This window comes from Colletotrichum lupini, chromosome 10 (genome assembly GCF_023278565.1).
Source record: "Colletotrichum lupini chromosome 10, complete sequence".
NCBI classification, from domain to species: domain Eukaryota; kingdom Fungi; phylum Ascomycota; class Sordariomycetes; order Glomerellales; family Glomerellaceae; genus Colletotrichum; species Colletotrichum lupini.
This window is the reverse complement of record NC_064673.1, coordinates 2,367,654-2,388,415: the sequence shown is the minus strand read 5'-3', so window position 1 is coordinate 2,388,415 and position 20,762 is coordinate 2,367,654. Positions and strand designations below refer to the sequence as shown.

The 20,762-nt window shown below is 50.2% G+C and overlaps 7 protein-coding genes and 1 non-coding gene across 8 annotated transcripts; 4 read left to right on the top strand and 4 right to left on the bottom strand.

The window, feature by feature from the left end:
* Positions 1-357: 357 nt before the first annotated feature.
* On the top strand, positions 358-2,624 carry CLUP02_17877 (uncharacterized protein; the record flags this gene model as incomplete). Its single annotated transcript, XM_049296781.1, has 2 exons — positions 358-1,104; positions 1,161-2,624. The coding sequence occupies 2 exons, from the start codon at positions 358-360 to the stop codon at positions 2,622-2,624; spliced, it is 2,211 nt and encodes a 736-aa protein (XP_049138005.1).
* A 123-nt stretch (positions 2,625-2,747) lies between these two features.
* Positions 2,748-5,517, bottom strand: CLUP02_17876 (glycosyl hydrolase family 3 N terminal domain-containing protein; the record flags this gene model as incomplete). The annotated part of the gene is made up of 2 exons (XM_049296780.1): positions 2,748-4,695; positions 4,751-5,517. 2 exons carry the CDS (start codon positions 5,515-5,517, stop codon positions 2,748-2,750), a joined length of 2,715 nt encoding a protein of 904 aa, XP_049138004.1.
* A 165-nt stretch (positions 5,518-5,682) lies between these two features.
* On the bottom strand, positions 5,683-8,569 carry CLUP02_17875 (uncharacterized protein; the record flags this gene model as incomplete). Its single annotated transcript, XM_049296779.1, has 14 exons — positions 5,683-5,863; positions 5,921-5,958; positions 6,014-6,092; positions 6,170-6,291; positions 6,433-6,489; positions 6,557-6,601; positions 6,654-6,857; positions 6,916-6,957; positions 7,024-7,050; positions 7,120-7,152; positions 7,273-7,388; positions 7,496-7,613; positions 7,664-8,041; positions 8,399-8,569. 14 exons carry the CDS (start codon positions 8,567-8,569, stop codon positions 5,683-5,685), a joined length of 1,611 nt encoding a protein of 536 aa, XP_049138003.1.
* On the top strand, positions 6,621-6,715 carry CLUP02_tRNA335. Its single transcript has one exon. It is a non-coding gene; the product is annotated as a tRNA-Ile (tRNA).
* A 946-nt stretch (positions 8,570-9,515) lies between the features above and the next one.
* On the top strand, positions 9,516-10,466 carry CLUP02_17874 (uncharacterized protein; the record flags this gene model as incomplete). The annotated part of the gene is made up of 4 exons (XM_049296778.1): positions 9,516-9,696; positions 9,751-9,872; positions 9,927-10,290; positions 10,348-10,466. 4 exons carry the CDS (start codon positions 9,516-9,518, stop codon positions 10,464-10,466), a joined length of 786 nt encoding a protein of 261 aa, XP_049138002.1.
* Positions 10,467-11,115: 649 nt separating this feature from the next.
* CLUP02_17873 (uncharacterized protein) lies at positions 11,116-12,225 on the bottom strand (the record flags this gene model as incomplete). Its single annotated transcript, XM_049296777.1, has 1 exon — positions 11,116-12,225. The coding sequence occupies one exon, from the start codon at positions 12,223-12,225 to the stop codon at positions 11,116-11,118; it is 1,110 nt and encodes a 369-aa protein (XP_049138001.1).
* Positions 12,226-16,080: 3,855 nt separating this feature from the next.
* Positions 16,081-16,649, top strand: CLUP02_17872 (uncharacterized protein; the record flags this gene model as incomplete). The annotated part of the gene is made up of 2 exons (XM_049296776.1): positions 16,081-16,185; positions 16,242-16,649. 2 exons carry the CDS (start codon positions 16,081-16,083, stop codon positions 16,647-16,649), a joined length of 513 nt encoding a protein of 170 aa, XP_049138000.1.
* Positions 16,650-17,081: 432 nt separating this feature from the next.
* CLUP02_17871 (FAD binding domain-containing protein) lies at positions 17,082-18,866 on the bottom strand (the record flags this gene model as incomplete). The annotated part of the gene is made up of 3 exons (XM_049296775.1): positions 17,082-18,288; positions 18,352-18,674; positions 18,741-18,866. The coding sequence occupies 3 exons, from the start codon at positions 18,864-18,866 to the stop codon at positions 17,082-17,084; spliced, it is 1,656 nt and encodes a 551-aa protein (XP_049137999.1).
* Between the last annotated feature and the right edge of the window lie 1,896 nt (positions 18,867-20,762).

The following is a 20,762-nucleotide window of genomic DNA, read 5'->3' as shown; positions in this document are numbered from 1 at the left end:
ATCCTCCCACTAGTGCAGGCTGAAGACACCTTAAAATTCATTGGGACTTCCGTAAATCTAGGGTGCAAGTGGAAAAAGTATCTAATCAGCGAATGTGAGCCAGGGTTCATCATCTTAGCCAATCCTGAACCTGCAAGATGACGCTTTGAGGTGTTGCTACTAAGCTGGTGCCTAGCATAGCCCTACCAGGACTGAATGATTGACTATTTGTGGAAAGCGATATAGCTCGCCTCAATCTGAATTTTTGGAAACCTGAAGCTTATAGATAATTTCTATTCTTTCCACGAGTGACTCCGCACGTGCAGGTTCAATCATCTCGGTCACTGTCTGTCTTTGATAACACTACTGCACTGCAAGATGGCAACCTATCCCTACCGCCCCCTAGATCTCCCCAATGAAACCCGCATCCTCACCGTCCGACCCGGCAACTTCGATGACGAAATTATATGTAGCATTTCACATCTGAACCTCGACTCACCAGACGAGCCCTATGAGGCTTTAAGCTACTGTTGGAGCAAGAGCATTGACGCCGTCAAAGAAATCGACCCCGACACTGACATCCCTTGGGCCATTCACGGCCAGGACGACGACGGCAACACGATTTCCGAGTCTGGCACGTCCAAATGGAAGGACCTCTGCGACCACCCCTACTACGGAGAGCAGTACATACGCCTGGGCGGCCGCATTCCTGACGCCCGCATCGAATGCGACGGCGTAGGGATCGTCGTCGGTGGGGAACTATTCCGCGCGCTGCGTAGAATGCGAAGCAAAGAGGGCGGGGAGCCGCTTCGAATCTGGGTTGATGCGCTGTGCATCAATCAGCAAGATCTCAAGGAACGGAACGAGCATGTCAAAGTCATGGGACGGGTGTATGTTGGCGCCTCGAGAACGCGAGTGTGGTTGGGTGAGTCGACGGAGATGGATTTTCACGCAGTCCGGACGCTGTACGCGATATCGGAAATATTCGACGACATTTTTGTTCATCGCAAGGTTGTTGATTTGGCGAGCGCGACGATGCATGAGATTCAATGGCACTTTCACAACAATGCGGACACAAATCGGCTTGAATGGGGGCTCTTGGCTGATTTGCTCAACCGCTCATGGGTGAGTGTTTGCATCCCATCATGGCTATGTCCCTATGCTTGCTAAAACGTATCTAGTTCAAACGTACCTGGATCATCCAAGAAGTTGTCAATTCCCGCGAGGTTATAGTCCATCTCGGAGCTATTCAGGTTCCCTGGCACTTCATGGCAATGGTCATCCTCGCTATGTCAGAATTCAAACTGCAAACCATGATTAGCGAATGCAAAGGTTTCAAAGCCATTGGCTTCATGGAACAGCTCCGGAAAGAGCGTGTTGACGAAGCGGCGACATGCACCAGCACCCCGCTTCTTACTTTGCTGGAAGAGTTGAGAGACTTCCAAGCCACAATCCCGAGTGACAAGATTTACGGTGTGCTTGGACTCATCGATCAGAAGGGGGCCTATGTTGTCGACTACGCTCAGACACCAGAACAGGTGTTCACTGACTTCGCGATCAAGAACATCAGGAATGGGTCGCTGGACATCCTCACGCATTGCGTTGATTCATCGAAGCCGACAACTTTGAAGCTACCATCTTGGGTGCCTGACTGGACCCGTCCCGGGTGGACTGAACCGCTTCGCATTCGTGGGCTAGAGGCTTCCGCTGCCGGTGATAGAAAGCCAAGCCTACACATCGACGAGGACGCGGGCGTCTTGCATATCAAGGGCAGGATCGTCGATGTGGTGGCCAAGGTAGAATGCAAGCGGCAAATACCTGTGCCGAACCAGCAGGGCCCGTTGGGAGGCATCGACGAAAACAAAGAAGTTGAAAAAGGCAGCGTAGACAATGAACCCGAAACTAGCGGCTCGAATGCGATCAAAATGGCAAAGTATGGCGGCGCCATACTCAAACGCGAGAGGGAAAACGAGAAGGAGGCGGGCGTGGGAGGTGGTATACCCGGGAATGATACCAAGAGGTCCGGGAGCCCCATCAATGACGCCGAATACAGACTCAATGAGACAATGGAAAAGATGGTCAAACATTCAGAGGAATGGTACCGCGGCGTAATCGACGTCGCCTTCCCAGACAAGACAGCCACCCCGGAGACGTGGGAGAACCTCTGGCGGACCTTCATGTGCAACCGAACGCGGGACAATAACGAGAGACCTGGCGAGGATTGCGCGATTGGTTTCGAGGTACACTACAAGACCGCCTTGGAACCGGGTAAAGGACTCGCTCGGGTTCTGCAGGAGCGGACGGACCACGAGATCGAGTCACACGGGTTGGCGCCGCAGGATGGGGTGGCGCATTACATGAAGGAGAAGGAGGCCGCAGAAAAATTCATTGGGGCGCATACAAAGTGGACTTATAATCGAAGGTTCTTTCGCTCGAAGGAGGGCCGATTCGGTTGGGCTATTGATGGGGTAAGAGAGGGTGACTTGGTTGTTGTGCTGTATGGGTGTGACTATCCCATCATTATCCGTGAAGATGAGCAGAAGAAATCACGGATTATTGGCGATTGTTATATCCATGGGCTGATGGATGGTGAGCCCATGGAGGAGAGTCTTGCGTTTGCGGAAACCGAGTTTGAGATTGTGTAGAGTTGCATAACATGAAGAGCCAGTTGATGCTACGTCTACCTTATTTAAACATATACCTCAGCCGCTTTGGGCAAACTGTGCCCAGAAAGCCAACAACTTTCTTTTGAACTCCAAAACCGTGCCCTAGGAGGACAAGACAACCTGTTTGGCCGTAGCCTTGATGTCGCGAGAACTAAAGCCAACGCGTAACTCAATCGGCCCCTCAGGGATGACCCACGTTTGCGACGCTACATCCCAATAGCTCAGATCACGGCGCAGTAACTCAAATTCGACAGTGCTAGACTCCTTTGACTCCAAAATGACTTTCTCAAAACCACGCAAGACTTGAAGGGGGGTGCCCTCGGGAACTGAGTGCTGTGGCAAGGCAACGTATAGCTGAGGGACCGTGGCGCCAGCGACGGTGCCGGTGTTTTTTACGTGGGCGGTGACAACAAGGATAGTCTCCCAGAGTTCTGGGTTACCCCCGGGAACATTCGGCGTTGAGGGATTCGGGATGGCGGCGACGTTCTTTGCGAGCTGCTTGACCTTCAGAGATGTGTCCAAGTCGAATGTGGTGTAGCTGAGGCCGAAGCCGAACTCATAACGGGGTTTGATATTCTCGGCATCGAGTTGACGATAGTCAATGAGAAGGCCCTCTGTGAAATCAGCTTGCCATGCTGTGGGGGACGTGATTTCTGCTTCGGTGAGATTGACGATGGGAATATCGGTGTCTTTAGCATCGAGAGCAATAGAGTAAGGCAGCTTCCCGGAGGGATTGACGTCTCCCCAAAGCACATCAACGATTGAGTTCCCCGACTCTTGTCCCGGCAAGTGCGCTGCCAAGATTGCTGTTACGTTTGGGTTGTCCGCCCAGGGCAGAGTATTGATACCAGCTGAGTGCGTAACGACAATGGTGTTTGGACACCTCCGAGCGACATTCTCGACAGCCAGTGTCGAGTTCCAGTCTGCTTCGTGACTCGTCCTATCATAAGCCTCTGACGCGAACGTGTTGAGGAAAACGAGACAAACTTCAGGGATAGGGTACAAGCTGCTGAAGTCGCCGGCAGCAAGAACCTTGTTGTCAAGGATGTACTGCACGCGAGCGCCTGTTGTGCGCGCCTTGGCCTTGATTGCCTCAAGCGGGGAGATGAGGTAGGTGTGTCTCCCTGTGCCTGAGCCGCCTCCTACGGAGAGCGTGCCGATTTCAAATCCAGCACCAAATACGAGACCATCGGCCGGGTCGGCGGCGTCATTGCCAAAAACGCCAATGTTGGTGGGCTTTTTAAGGGGGAGAGTCCCATTGAGGTTTTTGAGTAGGACTGTTGCTTCGGCACCGAGCTTGCGGATCAGCTTGCCGTGGTCACGCTGGACATCGCGGCTTGGTGGCGGCTGGAAGGGGAGCAAGTCTAGAAGGTTTGACTGAGCTGCAATTGTGAAGACGATGGATGGGTCGACGGTGGGATAATCGGAGCTATCCTGGTCGAACAGATAGTATTGTGTCATAATCAGCCGGATCATCTCATCAAGACGGTCTTCTGTCACTGAACCATTCTTGATCATATCAGTGATGTTAGGACCCCAGTATGTCTCGCCAGAGACGATCTGGGCATGGCCAATGGGCCCAGGCATGTTCATATCCAAGCCGTTATTGATAGACTCGGCTCCGGAATGCGTCGCGAACCAGTCGGACATGACGTATCCCTTGAAGGCCAGCTCCGTCTTGAGGATGTCATTCAGTAAACCCGAATTTTCGCAGGCATAGGTTTGGTTGAGTCTGTTGTAGCTGCACATCACGCTGGCAACCCCAGCACGGACAGAGTCTGCAAAAGGCCACAAGTACAACTCATGCAGGGTGCGATCGTCGATATTGGACGAAATCGCTGCGATTTCTGTGCCGTTTGCGAGCCACGAATTGGTCCGCTGGGTTTCCTGTTCATTCCCAATAAAGTGCTTCGCGCAAGCTTGTACGCCTGCTGATTGCATGCCTTGAATAGTGTGTTGCATCGCGATTCCCGTGAGGTAGGGATCAACTGAGAATCCTTCCCAATTGCGACCTCCTAGGGGTTGACGTCCAAGTGGACCAGCGACCGGGCTGCATGGCTTATTAGCATGCTGTTGACCTAACGCTCAAGGAATTCCAAACTCACCCAAGTCCGACATGGACGCCTTTGTCGTGAAACTCCTCGCCGAGAGCCTTGCCGCGCTGATAGATGAGCTCCTTATCCCAGCTCGCGGCCGTGGTGAGACCGGCGGGAAAGACGCTGACGAGATCGGCGCGGTCCAGCGCCGTGGGGCCGTCGAGCAAGCAAAGTCCGGGGAACCCGACGCGCTCGATCGGCACAATGTTGCCAATGCAACCGCCGGCCTCAAGCCCGAGCTGGCCAGTGACCATGAGAGTCTTTTCGGTCAGATTGAGCTGGGCCACAAAGGCCGTCGCCTTGGAGGCGGCTGCATCCCAGTTCCGGACTGGGGAGGCTGGTGAGATCCGAGAGGCCGGAAAAGCAGCTGCTGGCGCCGCTGGCTGTGCTGGTCGACGGGCTAGCCAGCTGCCGGCGTCGAATAGCCTGCTGGCAGAGTAGGTCGAGATTAGGATGAGGCCCGTGAGGTACAACGCGAACGCGCCTGTAGTCCATGGTTTCGTACATCTTTGCAGCGGGAGAAAGAGGGCGGCAAGTCTAGTTGGCCGTTTGGTAGTAGGGTGTTGTTGGTTAGCGTAGGCAGCTTCCTTGGATTCCTTGGTAGCGTGAAGAAATTGGGTCTCATCGGGCATGATTTCGTCGGTCAAGAAGCTGCAGGGCTGGCCATTCAAATGGAGAGAGATCTTCTCATCTTCTGCAGCTCGGGGATGCGAAGCATTGATGCACGTTGGCTCCCGGGCCCCCGAGTCCATGATGCCGGGATCGGTTCTGTCCATTGTCGTTCGTCACTTCAGCGAGATAAAAGTGCACAGCCTTGTCGATGTCGAGCGATGCTTTAACACATGGCAGGGCGAGAGCACATCCGGGCGTGGGTTACTTTATGTGGCCGGTCTAGGTTTCAAGAATCCGGGGTAGAAGCAGAGAGGGCTGGCACAAACGTTCTATGCCTTTGAGCTCGATTCTCCGAGGCCGTTGGTAAGAGTTGGGGGCATGTGTTGAACAAGGCGTGTTCGAGAGTAGAGGTCGTGATGGAAGGTTTCCGGATGGAATGGATGTTTTAGGAAACGGAGAGTAGAAAAGGGCACCCGCTGGGAAAAGTAAAGCAGAGACAGACGCCTCTCCCTCGGCCAGCGGTCAGGGTCATTGCGTGACACTCAGCTTTGCCTCTTTTGGGGTGACACGGGTGAGAAGCTTTCCCCCTTGATAGGCGCGGGGGACTTGTGCCTGGTTCCTGGTGCGACTCTAGCCCTGCAAGGTCTGGGGGAGGGCCACATGGCGCGCCCTCCGGAGCTGGGAACCATCGCGGAGTCTCGGGTCCGGATCCGAAGGGAGAACCTGGCACCATGGGGCTCTTGCGACGTCATGATGGTCTGGCGGTCTGGTTGTCCGCGTATGCATTGCCATTCTCTTTGCTTGTTGATGTTCTACAGGTTCCAGATTGCCTGATTCCAAGTATTCCCAAGTTGTGTTTTTCTACCCTGCTTAACAGAGGCTTTGTGCTGGCGTAGGCCAAAGAAGAAAAACAGCGCGTCGAAGACTACGATGATCGCCTTTTCGGATGCTATTCGCCCGATGACGAGTGGTCAGTCAACCAACCCTCAGCACTCACAGCGAACCGTTCTTGATGGGGTCAGATTAGACAACTGCCTCGTTTCTTAAGCTCAGCAGGTCACTTCTTTTCCACTACTTACTCTATCTGCAGGTCGCAATTGGATTGCAAACGTTATTTGACGCAAGATGTCCCCGCACTGTCATTGCAATTCACGCAAAACACCCAGCCCCCCGTCGATAAGAGAACTCTTGGTAATGACTCACTCGCGACTCCACCACTGATCCCCATAACATGAAAACTCTGCGAACCTATCATCAACAACCAAATGGTCGGTTAGCTCAGTTGGTTAGAGCGTGGTACTAATATTTCATCAGAAATGTTGAGTAATGCCAAGGCCGGGAGTTCAAGCCTCCCACTGATCATATTGTTTTGCTCCTTCAAGTAATGATACCCCGCAAGCTTTCTTTTCTTATTCCAGGATATCAAAACGATCCGGCGGATGAATCCGGTTCTCACTGCTATGCTCTCGTTAGATACAAAGCGCCACACGAGGTTGAAAGACCTCTTTGGCAAGTGAGTTGCTCAACCATTCATCGGGCGATGCGATCTAAGCGGGAGACACAGTCAAGCGCATTCTGAGTAATTCAATCTTTGGTAAAATGAACTCAGTTCATGCGAGATGCAAGCTCGTCATCTGATGGCTATCGACCGTTTCCAGATCTGTTTCCACGTTGCGATTCGAAGGCCGTTGGATCTTCTAGATCACGAAGGAACATTGTGAACCTACGTCGAGTAAGCTACGACGCAGTGAAGTCTGATCAGACACATTTTCACGGTGTGTCTTTTCAATTTCAACCGCCTATGGTGGTCTATCAGACATGCCCTGAGCTATTTCCGTATTCTTATCCCGAAAACGATGGCCTTTTTTGTTTCGCAGTCTTCCAGAGTTGACATCTTAGAAACAGCTAGTCTCAAACACCCTCGCAAGCTCATAAGCAATGAGTTGAGATGAACTTGACAACCAGCGAAGCTCCGAGACGTAGGTCACCTCGTGCTCAGGACTTCCATACATTGCGCTCCGGAAAAACAGGTCGACTCAATGTGAGACCATGGCTCAACGGTCGTGCATGCCGAACGGTCTAGAGTCATTGGGCCGCACTGATGGTAATAGGACGAGATCACTTGGTCAATGCAGCTGTGACGTGTGTCCAATGCCGCCAAGAGACGAACGTGTTTTTCCACTCGGTCGGCGTGGGCAGACGAGACAAAAAGGTCGTCGGCAGGACGCCGTTTGTTTCTTTTCAGCTCGGGGATGTATGTCTGCGCGAGTCTTGTTTCACTACACTGACAAACCGACGTCTTTCGCTCACGACGGGTAAGCCGTTGCCGCCGAGTGGTTCGAGCCCGAGCACTGTCCAAGCGTTCACGGCCTGCCGCGGAAAGCCAACGATCAGGACCCCAAAAGAGGTATGGCAGGATGCTGGTGTCTTCGGGGACCACACGGGCGGCAACTGTGGAAAAACCTGACGCGACGATGACCTGATCATCCCATGATCACGGCCTTGGCCTGAATTCCCATCACTGCCTAAGCATGCTTGTTCATGCCCACGAGTTTCGTAAATAAAGGCCGGCAACCCTCCTCGCGACCCGTTCGTCTCGCAAAGATCATCATGGGGTCTGCTCTGGTTGTTGCACAAACTTGCACGAACAGCACGACGGCCTTTGCTTAGAGAAAAGAGGCGATATTTCTATGGTTGTGACATTCAGTCGCGCAAGTCTGTTTGCCCTCGTGCGAAATTTCGGTCGCCGAAGGAGTTGCTAAAATTACTATTATGCTATTTCGTGGCCGCATCGTAACTGAATGCGGATGTCGCTAAGGTTGCTCATTCATTGGATTCTCGCTCACTTTTTGGAATATGACTACTATAATGACGGAAGCTGGGTTACTTAGTTTTGATGGAGATTATACGCAGGCAGTCTCCGGATGAAGACTCCCTCGTTGGTCAATTGAGTAGTTGCATTCCCACCACCCTATCCTCTTAGCTCTTGTCCCTCGATCCTCGAATAATCTTTGGGAGAACTTTTCCTCCGCCTCAGTATGTCACGGAGTTCAGCAGATATTCATAGCTCTCCCACAAGCCGGAGAAACGAAGCATAGCACTATAATCACGTTCAACAAGCTTTTTGTGCTTCTCTGGATCATTCTGCCGCTTAGGGACTGTTGGCTGAACGTTTCTCACCGCTTTGCTACGGAATACAATCGTGGGGCTGTGCATGGGATCGTATGAACTGGCTTTAAAGAATTGGCACGGCAGTCATGAGAATTGAACAGGTATGACCAAGCCCAGATACAGTAAATGTTAAGTATGTTGACTTATGTGAATTGAAACTACCTTGTCTAATTTCCACCCAAAGGATCAGAGAAGCAAGACTCGGAAGACGGTCCTCATTAGGCTCCTGCCTCACCAGGAGGTTGGTATGCTCAATGTCATTGCGCAATTTGCCATCTTCTGCCATCGTCGCCACTTTCGTTATCGTGTACTTGTCACTTCCAACTCAACGTGGTGTGTGACTCTTTAATTTCCGGGCTTCTGGGGTCTTGATTTTGTTCCTTGCAATCAATCTTGTCATCGAAGACTTGTAACATGTCGTGTATGAATATATAATCTAGCAGGAGGACGTTCCGCTCGCAGTGAAGTGAGGTTAAGTACATCACACGTACACTGCTTCAAAGAGGCACGATGTGATGTAGCTGAGAGGTGACATCCAGTTACCATGGCAATATCAAAGTATCTCAAGGTGACTATGCTGTCTCATTGTTCTACCTAATCCGTCATGGTCGCGATCGGCCCGAGATGGTTCACCCATGCAAGAATGCGGCTCGAAACGACCTATCAGAAGCTGCAACATAGCTCCTCAGAGCTACGACCGACCACATCCGTCAGCAGCAAGCAGCATGAAGAGGAATGCAACAGTACCAATTATCACATGCTGAAGTGGCACATGAAAATCAAGACGGATTATGGCCTGAACACCGCGATGGGCTAAGGTATTTGGACGGGCTCAGTGACGTCACGATGAACAGCGCATGTTCGGAATTGTCTTAGCTCGCGTAGCTCAAGATATCATGATAAATGCCACCACGAACCAGGGATTTTCTAATTAGGCTGTTCTGACTGGCCCATGCTACTCTTACAGATTTGACCGAAAAGCACTGTGACCATGGCCACTCTCGAAGATCACAACTACACGAAGATGGAGAAGCCGCAAAGACCGCAAAAGCCTAAAAAGCAGGCTGACAAGCTCGGAGAACCAGTGATTTGGTCTATTCCGGAGGTCCCGGTTACGCAGCAGCGTAAACCTTTCTTCCAACCGGAGCAGGATCAGAAGCTGGCGCACACAGGTATGATTGGGACATCACGACATATCGTGCGGGCAGGACACTAAAGACTGGTAGGTACTCCTAGGGTCAATATTGCGGCGACCTACGAGAAGCCGAACGGCACGACGGAACATGGTTGGGCGCAAAGGCATCGTCATCAAACAGTGCTGCAACAGCATTGCGAGTTCTTCGATAGTGTAATGATTCCCCTCCCTCGCGGTCGAACAGAAAAGGCTGAATGATAATATTAGGACAAAGATGGAGTGATCTACCCCCATGATACATTCTGGGGGTTCTACGCATTAGGATTCGGGGTCATTCTCTCAGTTCTTTCGGTCTTCATCATCCATGGCAACTTCTCTTACCCGACAGTGAGCGGGTATCTGCCAGACCCTCTCTTCCGCATCTTCCTCGACAGGGTTCACAAGGACAAGCACGGTAGTGACACAAACACGTACGATACCGAGGGTCGATTCAACCCGCAGAAGTTTGAGGATATCTTTTCTAAGTACGCCGAGGGAAGAGACTACATGACAATCTGGGACGTCTTCGCGATGCTGAAGGGTCAGAGGCTCGTTGCTGATCCAATTGGTTGGGGCGGTGCATTCTTTGAGTGTGAGTCTGCTTCTGGTACTTCACATGGACGCTTGCCCGATACTAACCAACGAACAGGGTTTGCTACATATCTTATGCTTTGGCCGGCAGACGGTAGGATGAACAAGGAAGATATCCGAGGAATCTACGATGGCAGCCTTTTCTACACCATTGCCGCTCGCAGAGCTCAAAAGTAAAGAGGCCCGCGTGGGTGTTATGATGATCCTGCGGCGAATGAGAGCATTTTTCAAAGCCCATGGCAATTTTGCTAGAGGACAGGCATAGTGAAGGGCGGAAATTGGTCATGGCATAATTTTGTAAAGGCCTGGCAAGAAGGTAGGACGGGGCGAAGAACGGGTTTACGTAGAAACATTGACCGTTTACCGATCATAAGATCAGATTTCGAATGACCGTCTCATGACTTGTGGGGGATAACCAGGAGATCCATTATGCGTTGCTGTCAACCGATCGTCCGTTCCTCTTACTGCATGGATTCTGTGAGAAGCCTGTGCACATACGGACTTGGATGTGAATTGGAGAAACTGTGGCTATTGTAAACCATTTTCTCTGAATTCAGTGTCAAAGTCAAGATGGCGAGGAGTTGGATTTCGTTGCATCAAAATGTTCGCCCAGTTTCGAGAATCCACCGCGTCATCGGACCCCGACCACGATTTGAACACCTTCATGTTTGTCGTCCGAGTCACGCTGCATAAGAGGATGGTCTTTCTGTTAAGTCATTAAATCATCAATTATAATCTGAGTCGGTATCTAAAGTCTGTTTTACGTCTGGTATAAAGCCCAACCTTGAACCCCGTTAACCCCTGTTCCCAATTCATAAAAGTGTCGTTAATAGATTGATTGCGAAGGAATCTCTGCCACCTGCGTCGGATTCTTTACGTAAGGATCGACCGGGTAGAACTCCATAATGATGTACCACTGGATTAGACTGGCAATCAAGAACCCGAGTCCGCTCATAAGAAATAGTGACGCAATCGCCACAGTGGCAGTCTTTGCGAGCAAAGTCACAACGCCGATAGCCAAAAACCCACTTGCGCCAACCAAATTCCAGAATCCGTTTTGCCAACTAGCGTCAAGCAGCTTCGGGACGTACCACTTGTCCTGGGACAAGAAGATCATGAGTAGGCCGGCAAGCACGAAAAGGCTGCCGCCAATAAGTTGAGGTGCAGATACGAAGATGATGGAGGCGTCGGGGTGTGTGAGGTCGAGGACGCCAGGTAGGATGGCGATCGCGGCGATAGTGAAGAAGGAGCCGGCGAGTAGTTGGAGGATACCGGCGCGGAAAGCTGAGCTTGGCCAGAAGATGTTGCGGAATTCGTACCAGCTGGGCCACCAGACCCATTCTTCGCTGCCCAGAAGCGCTGGCTTGTAAGCATCGGGTGCATCTTTCTTCGGGTCCAGAGTGCCTCTGTCGACGTTGAATGCAGCAAGCAGACCCATGAAGGCACTGAGAGCGAGCAGAGCGCTGCCTAAGGTAGCAGTGACCTGTACTCCTGTGTCGCGTCCAGGAAAGTCAAGCTTAGGGTCGAGGAGATGAATGAGGCTGAAAATGCCGTTCAGTGAGAGGCAGATCCCGGCTCCGATGAAAACCATGGTAACAAGCCATCCCATATCGCGATAGGGGTAGATGGTGAGCATTGCACCCAGTCTTGAGAAACCTTTACGCGTTCCACTCGATGTAGTTGAGAAGACATCGGGGTCTCGTTCTGGCTTCGCCTCTCTCTCAGCGTCACAGGCTGCCTTGTACGCTGCGTAGTCGACATGGTTGAATGTGCGTTTCCAGACAGCAGATGCGAACCTCTCGTCGGCCGATCTTTCTGAAGGGGGGTATCCGATGGAGCTGAGCGATGGGTATGGCGACGCCCAGGACTCGCGAACCTCAATGACCGTGGTAGGCGGCCTGAGGTACGAGACCCGACGAGGGTTGAAGGTGTTCATGTTGAGTTGTTGAGTGTGGTTTCGTGATCAGGGTCCCTTATCCCATGGTTGCTTGGCACGCCCTTGAAGTAGAGAGTCACGCTCGGGACGAACAACTGAGCAGAAGTACGGGAGCACGATGACTCTTATTTACGCCTCGTTTTCCTTCTCCCGGAACGTCATGATCCCTCACCATCTTCTAGCTTCGACCGTGCCTTGCAGAGCCCAACCCCTCTGGCGGTCTGAGCATTGATGGTTAGCCCACGTCGTTTCAGTGCGTGCGTATTGGAGGGAAGAGACGACATACGGGGAGACATCCAAAGCTTCTGTCCTTCGTACGCCTCGAATACAAGGGGGTACCAAGCTGCGAATTGCTGGCGAGTGCTGAGCTGGAAGGCTTCAAGACACTGATCTCGATGTCGCTCTCGGCATGCACGGGGCACAACAATTCAGACGACGTACGTCCCCGCGTCCATTCAAGACGGGCTGTACTTGCCTTTCACCATCGAGTAGGCCGAATTTACAGCGGCCTTCCTGAGACACGCATTGCCTTGAGTCCGGTTGATAAGCTGTCGTCCAGAAGTTTAGGACAGTCGTTGATGGGGGATGGCCGTCGGCGGGGATTGGCCGCGAGCGGCGAACTCTGTCCGGGGGTGAAACAAACCTTGAACCCCCCCTACCTCTCTCGACTTGCCTTTGGAACACACAAACACTCACTCTCTCTTCCAACTTTCACTGCTTTCTCTGTGGGCCTGGTCCGTGAAGTCACGCCAGGACAGACGCAGCAGGGCCGGACGGCATCACCTGCAAGGAGGTCCCCGAGTACTACGACCACATTACAACTTCCAATTTCCCGGTTGAGCGGTAATAAAAGCTCCATCTGGTCGCAGTTTAGCTCTTTACTAACCATTGCACCGTTGGCGTCCACCCGCGGACCCGTTACCGGCACTACGCCGTTTAACCTTTCGGCCGTCGCCTCGCTCCCGAGACCCTCTCATGAAGAGTCATTAAAGTGCGTGTAATACGACGGTGTTTTACTACATCATCGGACCCGCTGGACTTGAATCCACTTTGATTGATGATTGATCTCCATCATGGGAGCTTCATGGGAGTTACAAACTGGCGCAATTTTGACTCTCTTCGCCGAGACAAGCAAGGGGGAGAGCCGAACATTGAGTAGCCCTAAAGGTGTGCGTCATCTCAAATTCCCGCCCTCCTTATCCGAGGATACCACAACTTTGGCTTTACTACGATGCCTTCCTCGCTCTTGTAGAGCAGAGAATAAGTCCCTCTCTGTCATATCAGCAAACTCACCACCATTCCCACCTGAGAAGGCCCAGCCGCCCTAACCAAGGGCAACCTAGTTTGTTTCCAGCTGTGAACATGTCACTCTCCAGCAAGTCAAAGCTTTGCGGCTACAAGTGGGATTTTGTTTTGGTGTTCGGACATTATTTACTAGTCTCTCCTCCACACGGATCCCTGCTGCGCCTAGTCCAGGTCGGCCAACACCAACCGACGCGCGCGCGGGCTACGCACGGCACGAACTCGGTTTTGTGCTTTGGACCACACTTTCCCTCCCCGAATCAAGGCAACAAACGGGCGTTGGGCCAACATTCAGGCTGCTATTGAGGGAGGGGAGCAATTGTGTCTGATCTTTTCCATTCATGCCTTCGCAATCGCTGTCGGCTGGATCCGCGAGCCTCCAAGGTGGCAGGTAGGCAGCCCATTTCAAGGTCAGGGAAATGGCTAGCCGGTGCCGAAAGACTAAGCCAGTGTAAACACAGGGGCAACTCTCTCATCTCGGCTCCGGGTGATCAACAAAGGCAAAATGATACCAGAGACAATGAAGTCGTACCCAGAGGATAGCGAGATGTTTTGAGACCAAGAGGCAGATTAGACAAGATAGATTAGTCATGGAGCACAGTGGCACGAACAACTTAGAGTGGCTGTGTGCAGGCGTTTGCAAATCTGCTGCGAACTTGCGCTTGGAGGATTATTTATGGAAAGCCCAGAACCAAGCGCCAAGCGCTGCCAAGTAGCAGCAAGCCCCCATTTGCAATGCTTGGTGTGGTGAGGCTCATCTGCGGGAGTGTTCGTGAGATATCTGCAGCTCATAGCACGCGCCAAGAGCATAGCCAGGGCGGGTAGACAGCCTTGGCGACGACAAAAAGCCACAGCAGGTCAACAGATGGTGTGGGTGGTGGATTGGCGGTCCTCGTAAACCGAGTTGAACATACATTTGTTGAGACCAAAGGCACCTCAAGAAGGGTGTCGTATCCACCTCTCCGGCTCCTGACCTGGCAGCCCTACTGATAGTGCTCACAACCTGAATCATCTTCACAGGGGTCATCGTAGGGCATGCGGAACTTTATGGGATGGCGATGTCCCAGTCATTTTCCGATGAGTACGCCAGTGCACGCAGGCGGATAAACGGAATGTAACAGTAAGCCCCTGGCTGGAGGCATTCGAAAGAAGAACAAATAATTTTCCTTCAGGGTCGCAGTCTAAAGATTAGAATCAAGCTCAAAAGAAGATTTAACTAAATCTTTTGAAATTTAAGATTACTGATTAAGGCTATCACGAATTAGATTCTCGGCGGTTGCCTCCCGAAAAACAAGCTGAACAGCCGGTTTTCCAGAGCTCCAATCAGGTCCCAAGTTGGGCTTCTTGAGATTTCAAGCTTCTGATGAATCGGAAAGTGGAGAGATTTCAACGGCATTGACCGTTGGTCTGGCAAGCTTTTGCTGGCAAAGTCAACTTTGTCCGTGCATGAGCAGACATCCCAATTCGGACGACCTGACAAGCGACAGTCAAGCCCAGCCTGGTTCGAGAGTTCAGCTTGACTCGAGTATGGCTCGCTTAGTTCCTTTTTGTTGGATACGGCAACATTCATCAATCACTTCACGGGGTAAACTTGGCCTCAGAGGATATATAAACCTCAATTATATGTTGTAGCGGGCGTGTCTGGGGTTCCGGCCGGTGTCGTTAGGAACAATCTTCCTGTGATTGTTTCAATAGACGTCATCAGTGGTCTTCATTTATGCTTCCAAGACGAGTGAACGATTTCTCAAAGGTGTCAAACTAGCCGAGGCGGGATATCTCCGACTTGTTTGTGATTCGAGACTATTTCTTCTTCCACTTGTTGCAACAATGAGTCAGACTGTGATGGCGGGCTGTGACACAGACATCGGACCCTGTTGCAGTCAAGTACGAGGTCTCGAATCAAACTTAATGGAGATATCCAAAGTAAGGTGAACACCCAGCGGCTAAACGGAGCATTATGTTTACGTTTACGGCCCGTCTGTCTCCGTAGGCAGCAAAGGAAGTTGCCGTTTGTTCGTCTGAACTTCGCTTCGCCGTCTTGGTCCAAAGGGGCAATTGTGGGGCCTTGGTGAGGCCTCACTCCACCATTGACTTCACCTTTGCGCAGGCTGAGTACGATCATGAGATACACAAAGAAGAAAGGTGAAATGAGTGGGAAAGTAGGACTCAGGACTCAGTGGGACACGCATCTTATAGATATTCAATGATGCGGGTGCCGCACCTGCCAGACGTGTATCCATCTCTGGGTTGCGAGGTGGGAGGTGAAGCCGGCTCTAGTAATTAAGACAACCACACCCGGCTTGTCCAAGAAGCAATCTTTCCTTTCCTCAACTCAATTTTCTCCATTCCTTCCATCCTCACGATCCTTCCTACCAAATCCATACTGAACCTTTCCCGCGAAATAGCAAAAAGTTTCTGTCGACTCATCATTATCAACTGCACGACACGCGAGACTGGTTAACTCTGCACGAATCCTGTACACTAAGAAGTATCATACTCGACGCGAAGCATTCACCGGCAGGTCCGAGGTCGTTTGCGACCGCATCAAGAGCGATGGACCGCCAAGTCTCCAACAACAAGCGGCAGCGGGAGGCCGCAATGGGAGACTGGCCCAAGATGCCGGGACAATTTCCAGGAGCTCGATCTATCCCTCCTCTGGTATTTAATGAGCTCTGTTGTTCGAGTGGCGCGATACTTATGACGTGTCACTCTAGGTACAAACGAGCAGGGTCCAGTGGCCTGACGTCCGATTGGCAGAGAACATATCGAAGGCTCCGGCATCTCCTACTGCCAATCCCGAAGTGGAGGAGTTTCGCAAATGGCGCAGCGGAATTGATAAATCCCTGGGCGATATCCATCTCAAGCTCGACCACCTGCTTTCTGAGACCCAGGAATTCCGCGCGATGGAGGCGCACTACAAGAACCTCCAGGAGAACACGCCGATGGGTACTAATCTTTCCAATTCCTGCCACCGACTTGATCTTCATCAGCAAACCATTGTCGAGACTGTGCAGAAATTGGAGACCACAATGAAGCAAGTTGACGACCTCACGCACGAAGTCACTCACTTGAAGGATGGCTCTGAGTTCACTGTGTCGTTTAGATCGTCGGGTCGCAAGTGAGTTCTTGGAAGCATATATCTAGCAGATCGGTATTGACAGTTTGGCAGGCAGTAGATGGTGTCTTTCATAGCGGACTTTTGCACAACGCTGGGAAAAGATTGTATTTCACACTTCTGCGTTCTGCCAACGTTATTTGATGGGTATAGCGAGATGCACTTCTTTGTTACCGGTCATGACAGCATATTTTACACAAGGGAGTTGGCGTTGCTTGGATCACTTCAGGGATGAATACGGGAGCGCTGAACGAAGAAAGGATGAAGAAAACCATTGTGGTACTGGGATGGCATTTCTTTGACGAACAGACACGTAGAGGAGCGCTTGCTGTTTTCACAAGGCTCATGATGCGATTATGTTGATCGCTCTCACGGCAATTGAGACATAAACCTAGTAATAGAGTGGTTTGCTACGGAATTCTGGGAGTCTAGCAATATTTTAGCGCTGAAACGGGGCAAGGAGGTCAGTTCTGTTGTCTGCGACGTTGCCCAAGGTTGATGTAAATCCGTGCTGCTTGATACCCTCCAACGCATGAGAAGATTTGCAGTCTTTCTTCAAAGGTGTCTGCCGTTGTCTCCCTGATGCAATTTCTAAGACTGCTCTAATATCCGGTCTCTTCCCGTCGAGTGGTGACCTCCAAGCTATGTGGTCATCAGGACGGACGAGAACCGCATCTCTACCCCACACCTTCCTAGCCTGGATCTCTCCGGGCAAATAAACCTTCGTCAGCGGAATATTGAGCATTCCAGCTGCTGCCTCAAACTCTTGACTCCAGGTCCCAGCTTGTGTGAAGTCAATGATTGAAAATCCTACTCCAAACAGGTCGAAAATGCTGGTTTTGCCATCCCGAAGATAGACATGAGGAGCACGCCCACCAGGCCATGAGGATGGCACAAATGTTTGCGGATCCCATGAAGGCTCCTGTCCTCCTTCTCCAGCTTCGTTCTGGAGGATGACAGGCGATGCGTTGTACCGATATCCCATTTCGATTCCGTGGTCCTTGTTCTCACCTTGGTGGGTCTCGGTATGTGCCTTTATGCGGTTAAACAGAAGTCTACGCTCCTCCCTATTGAAAAGGACATCTGAGCCTCCGTCGGCCACCCACTTGACGTAAGTCTGGTGAACTTGAAAATGTTGACCAGACCGTTCGATGTTGCGAATTGCAACCGGTTTTCGTTCGACTTCATAGGAGCGGAGCAATTCTTGCCCTCCCCAGCCATTAAGAACAGCCGATAGTTTCCATCCTAAATCAAAGACGTCGCCAACAGCCGTGTTCATGCCGTATCCACCAGTGGGAATATTTTGATGAGCTGCATCGCCGGCTAAGAACACTCTGAAACTTTCAGAAGCAAAGTGTTCGGCAATAGCGATGTTTGGGCGCCACGAGCTGCAAACGAGGATTTCGTCCACCTTGATGGGATAAGGAGCCAAAGACCCGCCCAGCCCTCGGTATATGGACTCTGTTGGATCAAGGGACTTCCAATCAGTGTCGAGAGATATGGGAATATGGATTGTCCATGTATCAACTTCGTCTTGAGATATTATGACGCTGCCGCTGGTGAAGAAAATGTGCCAGAATTGGCCTTGCTTGTGCAATGCCGTGAGATCTCGTGACTTGAAGTGAATGAGATACATCGCAGAAGGTCTGGACAATATCACATTAGAGACTCAAGTTGCTAGTCTTCGATGGAAAACCATGCTAACTCACACAGGACCACCAATCATCTTGATGTAAAGTTGCCGACGGACGCTACTGCCAGCGCCGTCACAGCCGACCAGATACTGACTGGTGACCATATGCCGCTCTCCAGTGACGGTGTTGACGAGTTCCGATTTAACCCCGTCGGAGGTTTCTGCACAACTTTCGAACTTGAGGCCGAAGTGATCTTCGACTAGCTCTTCGGACTCTATGCGACGCTTCAGCCAGGCTTCGAAAATAGCCTGACTGCAGCGCTGGTATGGCTCCCTTGGCATGGAACCATCATTGCAAGCATGGATGCGCTGGCGCCATTCGTCTGGCGAAGGAAGGTTCTACTTTCTCATGAGAATTACAAAGCCATTGATCTAGCAGGGGTATCGGGGCAAGCATAAGCTTACCCATTTGTCAATGAGCTCTCCATTTTCTGAGAGGCCCGTACTGAAGAGAACGTCGAAAGAGTAGTGTTGTGGGACGCCTTGAGCCCGCAAGTCATCGGCAATCCCGAGTCTTCTAAGCAGCTCCATGCTTCGACAATTAGTGATATCCATTTTTGGCCGTTTCGTTGAATCTAGGTTTCGTTCAGCTATCAAGCTTTGGACACCATTCTTCGCCAACTGCAGTGCCAGAAGCAACCCAGCGGGACCAGCGCCAACGACCAAGACTGGTACGTGGTGCTCAATTACCTGCGAAATAATCAGTCATAAAAACGTCGAACCAGGCAGTTGAGCAACAAAATTCGACGTACAATTGTCGAGCTCATGGTTAACGCGATTGAATAATTCGATTCCGACTAGCAAATCTTTGGTTGAAAGTCACACAGCTCAGAATGACGACAATGTTTCCCTCAGATGACTTTGGGCTTTTTGTAAATTAGCACCTCGATCTGGCGAGAATATTGTCGACCGCTCTCACTATGCCGACGTCCACCGCGGTGATCTTCATCCGGCTGAACTCTTGTCCAAGGTTCTTCACTTGACCGCACGTGCCTAGTCAATGTGCCCCCAAGGACGGCAATTCGGAACGCCGTGGTTGACCGTCCCCACACAGATACTGAGTTCTAAGTACGGAGTACCTAGTGTGGCCATCTCAGAAACTTTAAAGCTCAGAGGTTCTCAGCAATCATCTCGACATATTCCCATATAATGGCATTTCCAGTCAGCAGCTGCATACTATCAATACCTTTTCATATTGAGGCGTGCCATGCAGGCTTGCAGATGCTGAGAGAGTGTCAGGAGAAGACCGGAGCATCACAGATGGCTGAAATTGAATAACTTGTTTGAAAGTGTACTAGGTCCAAGGTAGATGATACATGTAAAAGAGGGTCGATTTTGATTACCCCATGAGGAATGCGTTGCCGGTCTAGTTCCCGTTGAAGCGACCTGTGCCCAAGCAGCCCCTGCATCACATCCCGTAAACCCCGGGCGGCCCCTCACCTGGAATCTGGGGTAGCTACGGCAGACTGCAAGAGGCACTCCGCCAAAACCGTTCTTTCCAATAGACCTACGGCCACCGTAAATTTTAAGCATTAATAGCGCGACTTTCTCGTACGTATAAATAAATATTATAATAAATCCCGTATATTATTATAAAGAATTACTTATAATTATAAGTAATAGTAGTTACGTAAGGGCGGTTATGCCGCTTAGTAAAAGTAAAGTAGCTAGGGGGCATATCCTCTCTATTAATTTCTATTACTAATTAATTTCCCTTTCCTCTTAACTAACTTAATATTCCTTAAGTAAGGTAAGTAATCTACTTACGCCCCTATAATTACTTATTAGCGATTATATTTTACCTTATTATACTTTATACCCTTTTTTACTTTATTTTTATTATTATTACCTAATTATATACGTAATTATAAGTGTAATATTCGTAATTTACTAATTAGAAATATTAATTAAGTATAATTAAGTAATTTTATACGTAATTACTAGTGCAATTTTTACTAATTAGTAATTATACTTCTTCTTAGGCTAATGTATACGCAATTATAAGTATAATTATATATATATACCTATTCATAATTTAATTCTTTTTATTTACTTTTTTCTTTAGTATTAACTATTTACGTATATATACTAATAATTTCGTATAAAATACTCCCTTTCTTAATAATCATATATACTATATAATATTTATAATAAGTGCTTAATATAGCGTTCCGGCCCGTATTAAGGGTATATAGCTCCCGACGGTCCCCGTATACTAACTTACGTAGTACCCTAACGACTTTACGTCTTATAAAATAACCTCTTACCTCCTTATTAATATATATACTTCTATATAATAGCTTCCTTATTATACGGATTCTTATATTATTTATGGGCTCTTTATCTTCCCTTTTAAAGACTTTTTATTAAATCTATAACCTTAGTATTATATAGGTTAGTATATATTACCCTATACTATTTAATATT